At 36.6% G+C, this 12,144-nt stretch overlaps 1 protein-coding gene across 4 annotated transcripts in view; it reads left to right on the top strand.

The window, feature by feature from the left end:
- Positions 1-12,144, top strand: part of LOC150107208 (uncharacterized) — a 351,505-nt gene that overhangs the window by 52,363 nt on the left and 286,998 nt on the right. For all 4 annotated transcript variants that reach the window (XM_090391063.1, XM_090391065.1, XM_090391062.1 and 1 more), the window contains one exon: positions 8,691-8,811. In XM_090391063.1, coding sequence (XP_090247189.1) covers positions 8,691-8,811 — 121 coding nt within the window. The remainder of the gene's footprint in view (positions 1-8,690; positions 8,812-12,144) is intronic.

Here is a 12,144-nt window from a genome sequence, read left to right as displayed (position 1 = left end):
TCCTGATTCTGCCAAGTTCTTATCATTTTCTCAGTTGGGGTGGTCTGAAATGCCTCTCTGCAGCCCTGTTTTCATGTTCTTTAGCATACGCAATCACACATAGCTTGCATGCAATATTGTAGCAATGCCGACGTTTTTCAGCCATAATTTGCCAAGAAATTTAGAGAAAATTTAATGGCAAAAATTTATCACTGTTCACAACTGTGACAACAATTGGAAAGTTTAAACAAACAGGACACAGCTGTGATCGTCGATGACAGCGCATGCGAATCTACTGAACTCTACGTCAGTGTTTCTCAAAGTGTGGTAAGCGTACCCCTGGGGGTATGTGAAAGGTCTTCAGAGGGTCCATGGCAATTTTCAGCTATGCATCATTAACGCATAGAATAAAATTCAATGTATCCGTGAAGTTCGAGATCGTAAAAACGTTCCTATTGTATCACTGAATAAGGTACAGAGACATCTGCAGGCTGTGCAAAATGTTTCTCAACAAACAGTGCAATTAGAGACAACTGGGATAAAAACGGCTAATGAATCGCATGTCCCCCTCCCACAGAAAATGCTGTATGACTCAAGCAAAATCATATGTTGCTGGTGCAACATATGGTTTTGTTTGAGTGAACATGTTAAAACGAAGAAATATATAGTGAATGTAAGTTAAGGGGATAAAAATCCCTTATTGTTTTTCAGCCAGTAAGCGAAACTAAGATCGAAAACTACGATCTGTAACGTTTCATGCCGACGAACTGTCAGCGTATCCAAGCGTAAGTGACCACTTGGTAGTGCCACACCACGGCAACTCGTTGCAAAGGTGGAGCAAGATCCCTCACTGTTCTGAGTAGTGACCTCTTAGTGACCTCTCCTCATAATGTTAAACAGTACTACATCTCTTAAGAGCTGTGTGTTTTACATTATGAGAAAATATCAAGAACAGTGAGGGAGCTTGCGCCACCTTTGCAACGAGTTGCCGTGGTGTGGCACTACCAAGTGGTCACTTACGCTTGGATACGCTGACAGTTCGTCGGCATGAAACGTTACAGATCGTAGTTTTCGATCTTAGTTTCGCTTACTGGCTGAAAAACAATAAGGGATTTTTATCCCCTTAACTTATATCAACCTCGCCAGAAAAAAATAGCCGTTTTGGCTTTTCATCTTAGTTATATAGTGAATCTGTTTCAGATATTATATAAGGAATTCAGTTGAAGAGAATTAGCTTTTCAAATCAACTGTCGGCTTGTCTTTGTCATTTAGTAGCACGATCTTTTGTTAATACCACACCAATCATATGAACGCGGATGCCTGAAGTTTGAGAAACCCTGCTCTATGTAACTGTAATGCTCTCCCACACACACACCGCAAGGAAGCAATAAAGAAATTGTGCAACTCAGAACAGAGAAAATTTCCAGAAATGAATATAATAAAAAAACTGCGTATCTGTGTATAAGACGAACCCTTTTTTCAGACCTATTTTCAAAGAAAAAAAGTGCATCTTATACGCCGGCTAATACGGTAATTTATGTTAACTATTTACATAAAACTTATCATTCCATTTTTTTGTTCTATGATATTAGAAAATAAATTATTTAACTCTGTTAAATTATTGTTATAATGAAATGCACTCTTGAATGAAATAATTTTAATGCATAATGTTCCAACAATATTTAGCCAGGAATTAGAATATTTAGAGTGATATATCACTATCTGCCATTTGTTTATAGCATTGTAGGAGAAAGATTGTGAAACCAGACAAATCCTGTAAACTTTTCTTACATTACAAATTTCTCTTATTTCTTAGAACAGACATTAGACAAGGCACAAGAATATACTGAAGAAAAATTCATACTTCAAATTTTTAGGGAAGTCATAAAAATTTATTTACTACTAACAAAATGCCATGGTTTACGATATGAGCAAACATGAGTATGAAGGCATTTGTTTATTGGAAATAAAATTTGTCACATAAAGCAGCTGGTTACAAAGCGCAAAAGGTAGAAAATTCAAACATGAAAATATGCCATTATACAAAAATTGGCCAAGTGTATAATATATTTCTTCTCCAGCCAACAATGAGTTCAATTCCCATCTTGGGAATGATGTTAATTAATATCATTAGGTGATAAGAGAATTTGATTACCTGCTTCATCTTGAAAAGTTTCATCTTGAAAAGTTCCATCTTTTGTCTGTAGAGCATGGTTTCCAGATTTTCTAGCTTGTAACCCACCTGTGACAGTAGTGTACTATGAGTATTATAACCTTCCTTGGATGCAGATTTACAAATTTTAATGAGAAATGCTATAATAAAAGCAATTCACATCTTGCTGTTTTTCAAGACACTTCTTGTAGGATTTTTGATTTAATTAAATCAAGTGGTGATATTAGAGTAAGATAATATTCTTTAAATATGATGGCTTCATTGGCCAAGTAGATAGTGCTGTGAACAGGAATGTTTGCTAAATATCTTTAGTTGGGAAGTGATGAATTTTATTACCCAGTATGAATCCTTTGTATAATGTCTCTTTTACACCATATAATTGTAGCATTTTTTAAATGACTTTAATCTTTGTTCTTTAATTATTATTATACACCTCCATGGAGTCTGAAGACTCATAGCGGGAGACCTAATCTATCCACACAATATACCATACCTCTCCTTGAACCCATTAATAGAAAAAGCACTCGCAACTGACTGTGGCAACCCATTCCACTCATTCACCACTCTCCAAGCAAAAAAACCTAGTCCTCACATCCCTACTGACCACACCTTTATTCAGCTTCCAGGGATGACCCCATGTTCTGGTCCTCCCTCTAGCCAAATGCTGAAACGTTTCCCCTCATCTGTCTTAGACTGTTGCAACTTAAATGTTTCCATTATATCTCTTTTTCTCTTATCAATGAACTTCTGCAATCCACACACATACACCTTCAATCTATCCTCGTAGGACACAGGCCACTCACCATCTTGGTCACTCACCTCTGAATCCTCTTCACCACTTCAACATCCCCAAGAAATCCAAAGAACCAGACTTGAGCACAGTAATCCAGATGTGGGCATATCAAGACCATATAAAGAGAAATTACAACTTTCTATCTCTACTTGTTCATCTGTTCTTCACTAGCCAAGTAATCTTATGTGCAATCTTAGGAGTATGTCCTCTAAACTTTAACTTTCAGTCTACCACCACCCCTAAATCTCTAGCTTCATATATTTCCTGGAGTACATTGCCATCAATGTGATAAATGGCTTGTAATCTATTTATACCAATGTGCCTAACTTTACATTTCTCAACATAAAACTGACATCCAACTTTTGCCCATACTGACAGCCTATTTAAATCGTCCTGCAAGATCTCCACATCGCCTTGATTAACAATTACTCTACCTAATTTCACATCATCAGTAAACAACTGAATATTTCCTTTCAGGTTATTTCCTATATCATTTATGTACAAATTGAACAGCAATGGTCCCAGCACTGAACCTTGTGGCACACCACTAGTCAACTGTTTTTGCCTCGATTCTGTCTCTCCATACATCACTTCTTGATATCTGTCCAGCAGTCATCCTCTTATCCAGTTAACCAATGTCATATCCATCCCAATTTGTTCTAATTTGTGTAACAGTGTTCTATGTGATATTCTGTCAAATGGCTTTGCAAAATTCTGAATAAGAATTCAGCAATAGGGACTGATGGGATATCAGCATGTGTGCTAAAAGAGTGTAAGCTGATGAACTGGCTATTCCTTTGATCAGGCTGTTTAATATGAGTCTCAAAAGATTCCAGGAATGGAAAGAATGTATGATAATTCCATTGCACAAGGGTAGTGCAAAGACTGATGTATCCAGCTATCAACAATTAGTATCACAGGAGTGGTGATAAAGATTTTGGAAAAATTGGTTAGGACTTGCATTCAGAAATGGGTTGACAGTGAATCTCTATTTTTCAACAATCAACATGGATATACTAAGGTATGGCCATGTTTAAGCAATTTGCTCACATTCTATAACAATGTTACCATTGAACTAGACAATGGGAATGGATACACCATGATACTTTTGGATTTTGCAAAGGCTTTTGACAGAATACGGCATGGTAGACTGTTGCATAAATTGGAGAATATGGATTTGGGTAATAGAATATTAGCATGGATAAGAGAATGGCTGACTGACAGATATCAAAAAGTGGTATGTGGGGGGGGGGGTGAGTCGGCAAGATTTATGGTAACCAGTGGTGTACCACAAGGATCAGTGCTTGGTCCACTGTTATTAAATCTGTACATTAATGATATTGGAAAGGATTTGACAAGTGACATATAGCTATTTGCTGATGATGCAAAGATAGGAAGGGTAATCAGGAATGCTGCTGATATGCAGTACTTGCAGAATGATTTCAATAGGCTGGAATTGTGGGCATGGGAAAATGTATGTCGGTTCAATGTCAGTAAATGTAAACACATTCACTTTGGCATGAAATATCCAATGTCCTACCAATATAATACGACATTGGATATCTATTCATGCCAATATAATACGACATTGGCATGAATAGATATCCAATGTCGTATTATGTATGTCAGAATACAGCTGATGATGATGATCAGAAGAAACTGATGAGGCTAGGGATCTTGGAGTGTTAGTAGATAGGAAGTTGAAGTTCAGGGGCTATGTAGCAAAGATTGCAAATACAACTCAAAAGATAATTGCAATGCTGAGATGAATGTCACATGTAAAGATAAGGATGTCATTTTGCCTCTTTACAGGGCGTTGATAAAACCTCACTTGGACTATTGTGCGCAGGTCTGGTCTCTTGGTTTCGTTGTGATTCTGATGTATTGGAGAGAGTATTAAAAATGATATCAGGATTGTGGAATACTGATTATGAAGAAGACAGGTTGAGAATTTGTAGACTGCAGACACTAGCAAACAGGAGAGAGGGGTGATATAATTTAGACTTACAAATTTCTGAAAAGATCATACAGGATTTCAATTGATGGAATTTTTCAATTTATGGAGGGTGGGGTAAGGACAAGAGGACATTCTTGGTAGCTGAGGATAAATGCCACTAAGAAGGGGGTGAGGGCTAGGTTTTTCTCTCATAGGGTGGTGCATGATGGCAGTGGATTACCATTGGATGTTTTGAGTGTAAGCAGTGTGAATGAATTCGAGAATAAGTATGATAGCTGGTGTATGTGGCTTCCCTCAGTGACTCTCTGACTGCCGGGAGGTCTCTCTTAATAATAATAATAAAAATCCAGCAAAATCATTGTGTAGTCATTTCCTTTATCCAACTGAACTGTTACTCTATTATAAAAAGTTAGTAAATTACTAAGGCATAACCGACCCTTCACAAAGCCATGCTGACCCTTATACAGTATCATATTTTTAACAGCCCATTCTTGAATTCTCTTTCTTACCAATTTTTCTAGTACTTTTACTACCCCGCCTGAGATACTGATTGGTCTATATTTTGCTACTGTAGTCTTAGAACCTCCATTATGCAAAGCTGAAACCCTTGAAACCAAAGCTGAGATGTAAACAGCTTGGTCAAAGGCATCGCCACTCCCTTGCTCACTGTTGCAAAGCCATAGCTGGTATCCCACATTAGTGTCTGTCACATAGTTTAAAACAGTAACCTCGCTAGGGAGATATATGCTTACAAAGCGGTCACTCAGTAACTCGACTGTTTTATCTTCTTCTGTCTCCTCGTGATCGTCATCACTTATTAAGGTTAATCTTCCATAATCTTCCTCTTACTTGCCACATAATGAAAGAACGCTTTGGGATATCCTTTGGCCTGCTCGGCTAAATTCTTTTCATAATCTGATTTTACCTTCTTTGAGATGCTTGTCACCTTTCTTACCTGAGCCTTCTACTGTTCATTAGTTTGCTGGTCACCTTTCTCTTTATATATGCTGGTCACCTTCCACAGCATTTTCTTCTCTTTTCTAAGCTCACACTTAATGATATTACTCATCCATCTAACTCTTACCCGATTAACCCTAGGTATACAATTTAATACTGCTGCCTCTAGATGACCCTTAACTATATCCCATGCACTTCTAACATACTTACCCTGCAGTGTTTTACGCCATGGTACAGATTTAAAGTTCTTCCTAAGCATATCATAATAATCTGCCTTGTAATTCCATAAATACCTCTTGGTAGAATATTCCTCATGTTTTACAATTTCCCATGTTAAGACTGCACATTCACTTTGACCAATTGGAGGCAATGTTGTCACCTTGGTTATGGATAGCTCTTCTGATCCTATGATCAGGTCTAATACTCTCCCACTCCTAGTCCCCTCCATCACATGCCGTCTTGAGTAATTATCTCTCAGCAGGTGTATAAATTCTATTTCCTTTCTTCCATGTGATCTTCCTTCCTTCCAGTCTATAACTCCACAGTTGAAGTCCCCCATTATAATTACTCGACCTGTACTCATACTAATTTGGCGATGCATATCTTACAGATCATCTGTGGAACTCTCTGGCCTATAGTAGCAACAAACTGTATATTTTGTCTTACTGGTCTTAATCTCACACCAGATTGCTTCAAATGAACAGCCACCCTCCTGCCTGTCTCTTATTCTTTTTGGTTGCAATTCATCTGCTTCTTTCTGTCAAACACAGACCACAGATAAAGAAATCCTGTATCGTTCTTTCTGTTCTGCATAATGTACATATAGACTCATTGGCTATCAATACCCTCCTTGTCAGTTCTCCTCTATCATAGCGTGGTAGGAGACTTTCAATCTTCACCTTCTCGCTCTTCAGCTCTTCTAACTCCTTGACATCTTCCATCATAGAATACTTCTCGCCTCTCAAATCATTGGTACCAACCCCAAGACAAATATTTCCTTCTACTTTCCTTTTTAGCATCTGGATTGCGTGGCAGATATCGTGAATTTTTGTGCCCAGGAAACATGATTTTGTCATACTATCATTAAGTACTCCCCTTAACTTGTTTTTCTTGTTTGTTTCTTCGGTCAGTGTTTATTGTTTTTTCAAATCAGTTCTTTCTTTTTTCAGCTCTTCTTAACTCTTGCCACTTCTGCAGTTTTTCAATTCCACGCTTTGTCCTATGAAGGATAACATTTAAGCGTGCTATTTCTTTATTGATATCCATTTTGTTCTCCTCTATTTCCACAGCCACATATTCAACATTATTAACATCATTTTCCATCTTATCATCGGTATTTGTTGCATTCTTGTCACCTAACAGACACACACTTTTAAAAAACTTAATACGTATTCTCTCTCCAGTTTTAATTTCCTTCCAGATATTCTTCAATTTTCTCGACGCATACATTTTGCATATGCTGCACTGAATAATATCCCACAAATTGAAACAGCCAGACAACGTGGTTTTTGCCACCATTGTTTGTTGCATTGGTGCCATGCCGAAAATATCACAATAAAAATGTTATAAATATACTAATACTCTAAAAACATAAAAATCTACAGTAATAAAGTGGTGCCTTGCAATTCAACAATTGAATTTCGTGGGCCAGTGCATGGAATTGTGTGATGTCATTTGTTATTTGTCATTTCTTGTTAGGCTGCATTGGTGTTTGTGCTAATTTTCAATTCTGCATTTTTCAGAAAGTAAAAATTTTGTGCATCTGCAGTTATTATTTTTTTGAGTGAAATTTAAGATTGGGTCCAAAGTGAAGTGAACAGAGGAATAATTCAGGAAAGAAGCACACTTGGTTGAGCATAGAGAAGAAAAAAGAAATTGTAGATAAAGTGTGGAACGTTAGAACAATTACAGATGTAGCTCAAGAGTATGGCATTCCTAGGTCAACTGTGGCAACAGAGAGAGAAGATTATAGGTGCTAGGGTGTCTGCTGGTGCTATGAAGATTTCTGACAAGAATAGATCTTCAATCAATGAAGGTATGGAAAATCTGCTTATCACCTGGATTAGAGAAAGACAGATGAAGGGAGATCCAGTAACTCAGGCAATGGTCTGTGAGAAGGCTAGGTTAATTTTTGAAGAATTGCAGAAGAAAAACTACAGGAAGTACCTCAGATCAAAAACTGAGGAATTTAAAGCAAGTCGAGGCTGGTTTCACAGATTCCAAGGTAGAACAGGTATCCATAGTGTTCTCAGACAGGGGGGAAGCTGCTGGTGCAGATAAAGAGGCTGCAGAAAAGTTTATGAAAAAATTCAAAGATTTAATCAGGAAGGAAGGCTACCTGCTACAGCAAATTTTTAACGGGGATGAAACTGGGTTATTTTGGAAGCGCTTGCTAAATCGAATTTCTCATTTTATGTAAACATAGCTTTAATATTATTTATTAATATATTAATTTCTAGCTTGCAGCAATTGTTTTTTATTGGTAAACTGATTGTTGTATGTACCTTGTATTCCTGTTCTTTGATTTGCTTGTTTCTACACACTGATGATGTACTGTTATTTTCAGTACAAAATATCTGTGCTTTCATTACTGTGGTTATCATGTAATTTGTTGTTTACTTTATGTTAACTAATACTTTTATACCGTGAGACAGTTATACTGTGAACTTTTAATTCAGAAAAATCATTCAGGAATAGCTTGCTTCTGTTATCATTTATATAAATTTCTATACAAAATTATTTTTGTTTCATCTGAGATTTTTCATATACTAAATAAAATTGACTAAGTGCTGGATATCCTGCTGAATAGAAATTTTCTTAATTTCCCATAGGTAGTTTTAGTAGGAGAAAATCGGGCACATGTAACCAATGCACATGAGATGACAAGGATACAAGAACAAAGAAAAAGTTGGAAGCGATATTCAAAATCAGATGTAACAAGCAAACTAAAAGGTATCTCATTAATATATCAGCTTCTGAGTAGTTTGTTTTTAACAATATCCTGGTTGAATACAGATGAAATTTACAGTTTCAAAAATTTATTTATAAAAAAATAAGTGGCTTTGTCTTTTTTTGCCTCTCAAAGTGTGAGTAGAGAGTACTCACCTGTCCTATCTTTTTGGAAATCAATTGGCAACTATTCTTCATCCTTGTCATTCATGATTATTTGGCAAGGACAAACTGATAACTGGCACTAATTCATGGTCCTAATCCAAACCAGTCAAGAATGCAACCTATTTCTAACTGACCTGAAATATGTTTGTTGGTTATCATATCAGATAACAAATCATACATTTTGACCGTTCAAACTTCACTCTGTATGATTTCCTTCCTCCAAAAGTCTGCACTTCCAGAGAATGCTTAATCTGTAATACTCTTTGACTTCTCAGAGTTAAAGTTTCATTGCTCCATTCATTTACATTCATCTGCTGTCTTTACTACTGTTCAAATCTGAAAACCAATCTAATCCCTGCAATTTCAATTAACTATCCAAACATTGATGTCTTTAGGTGAAATAGGGATCCTGTTTAAGCAATGATCTGATGCAGATTGTCATCTATCAGATTTCCAAGTAATTGTCTCCACTTCCAAATTCCAAGACCCTAAGTCTTTTCTTAAGTAGTTTCCTCTTTCACTTAATACCCTTCTCTGTCATTCTCAATCCCATGTCCTTTGGCACTGTGACAGTGCTAAATGGAATGAACACTTGAATTATGCATCGCTTCCTTTCAGTAGTATCAGAAAAACCCACCATAAGAACACATGCAGTTAACAGACGGTGTAGCCTACAGCCTTAGTTGCTTTAGTCTAATTCCAACAGCCTTTCCACAGTTAAACTACTGTTTATACTCTCCTTCAAGCTAATTAAATAAAATTATTCTTATTAGCATATGAAGGCCTTCATTCCCCACTCTTCAAAATTCCTGTCCGCTATCCATGCCATGATTTAATGTATTGATGCATTTCCAGAGAATTTCAGTGTGAAACAAGAGATCCAGCCTCAGTCTCATCCTACACTGAAGTACATAAATGAAAAACAGCCATCAAAAATCTAAATCTAATTTTGAACTATTTTGCCCATTCAAAGTCATCTTTCTTCCAGTGGCCTTTGCAAAAGCCATTGGGAGGAACTTCTGCTCTTGTCTGTGCTTCTATCTTTTACTATTTTACCAACATCTGTCTTTCTAGTATTATCTTCTATTCTAAGTCCTGCATAAACTACCCAGGCAAATTACCTTCCATATCAGAAATAGTACATCATATTCTTCCTGTGGTCATTTGACAGAATGACACCAGAGAAAATTTAAATAACCTGGATACCTAAAGTTTTCTGTTCTGATAGTATTTCTGTAGCTATTTAAAAGTTGTGCTGCGGAACTAACATCTAACCTGTAGCATGTCTACTCTGGTATTCACCAGACATCTATCCCTCACCATGCAAACTCGCCCTTGTTTAGCCCATTCCAGAAAAAAAAAAAAAAAAAAAAAAGATAAGTCTTCCACCCATTACTTTCATTTTCCACTATAAAATAATAATTAACATCAACTTCACAACCTGAGGACCAACTAGTATGGGTTCTGCCACATTAGATAATAGCAGATCTCTTTGCTTACATTACCCACCTCTGGGTATGTGCTGTGGAAAAGTTTCAAAAGTTTGAAGAAATCTGTGCTACTCTTAACATTTCTAGAGCATTTAATCAGGTTTAACTTAGTGGTCTGCTTCAGAAAATTGCCATTCTACTTTTCACTCTGAGTATGCAGTTTCCTCTCTGGTCGGTTACTAAGCATCATGGTAGATGACATTCTCTATTCAGACTTTCGTAACAATCCTGGACTGCACTAGGGGTTCATGAAGTTTTCTATATTTCAAGAGGGTACGAACAAAGTAGCTACCTCTTCCTGCTTTAGCTTAAGTTGCACTGCATGATTTTTCTGTTTTCTGTATCTCTTGGTTTGTTAAATGATGAGAGGAGTGAAGTGTATTGTTATCAGCAAGACAATATACAACTGGATTTACACTAAATATTCAGAAGACAGTCCATATGATGAAACATACTTATTCTTTTCTCAGTCAGCAAAAATGCATATATTAGGCAATTGGACCATGCTTCACCAATAAAGTAAAACTTTTTTTTCTCCAAGAACATCAGTGGGTTTCTTCTCTTAACTCTTGTTAAGATAAGAAACCTGCCGTTAACAACAACGGTCAGTTAACAATGAGAAAAATTGACATATACAATCTAGATACAATCTGAGGCCAACAGAAAGAAACTAAGGGAAATGATGATCCTATCCAGAAAGCGATGGAAAAAGGAAATATAAAAGAGAAAAAAAAAATTTTTTTTATTTTTTTCGAGGAAAACGGGACCTTTGTAAAATCTCACATGATAAGTGAAATTAGTTACTTATCGAGCTTGGTTTTACAAGGGTTGCAAACACATGTATATATAATATAAAATGTGAAGTTAAAATAATATTTAATTAATACCTTAAATTCTTGTGAAGTACATAAAATATTTCTGTTGAAAGTTGTATGAAAAACTAAAGAGAGGGGATTAAACAAGATTAGGAAAATGAATCAGCAAAAATAAAAGTTTGCAAGGTCTTGCAAACAAAACTAGGTGCTCACATTAGAGACGTTTGAGGGAGAGAGTCGAAGTGACGTCATAACACCACAGGGCAATCACGGAAACTTTAGTATCGAAACAAATGATTAGAAAGATGTTTAAGGGAACAGAAGGCTCTTTTTTTTTTTCTTTTTTTTTTACTTCCCTTCTCGGAGGATCTAGTTCCAACTATTAGGAGACAAGGCCGTACATATGGGGCTCCTGCTTCAATGCATGGAAGGACAAGGAGAAGGCTATTATCCACTGATGTGACGGAGACTTTGGCAGTTCTTTCCTAATAACTCGATGGAAGATCATAGCGAATGTGTCAATGGGATATTTCCCCAATATTATTGGACTGTTTCCAGGACAAGACTCACCACGTGGATGTGAGTTCTCCCTGATACAGACCAAGAGACCGAGTAGTGAGGGTAGAAGCAGCTGTCGTCGTAGGAAGTTCAAAGAAAGGATGTCTTTCCACAACTCTAGTAGAGAGCACTACAGTTATCTATGGAGCACCTAAGTGACAATTGTGCCCTGAAGAAAATAAATAGAAGCTAGAAATTCTGGACTGAAAATTTGTTTATATATCTAGACTCTAAATGTAAAGGTTACTGTGAGTAGGCATGCTTTGTCAATTTTTTTTATTTTTAATTTTAGATGTGTAGGTGATAAT

The sequence above is a fragment of the Typopeltis vanoorti genome, chromosome 4 (assembly GCF_054136105.1).
Source record: "Typopeltis vanoorti isolate ZY-2024b chromosome 4, IOZ_Tvanoo_1.0, whole genome shotgun sequence".
Lineage (NCBI taxonomy): Eukaryota > Metazoa > Arthropoda > Arachnida > Uropygi > Thelyphonidae > Typopeltis > Typopeltis vanoorti.
Note: the sequence above shows the minus strand (reverse complement) of the source record. Positions and strands in the feature narration are given on the sequence as shown.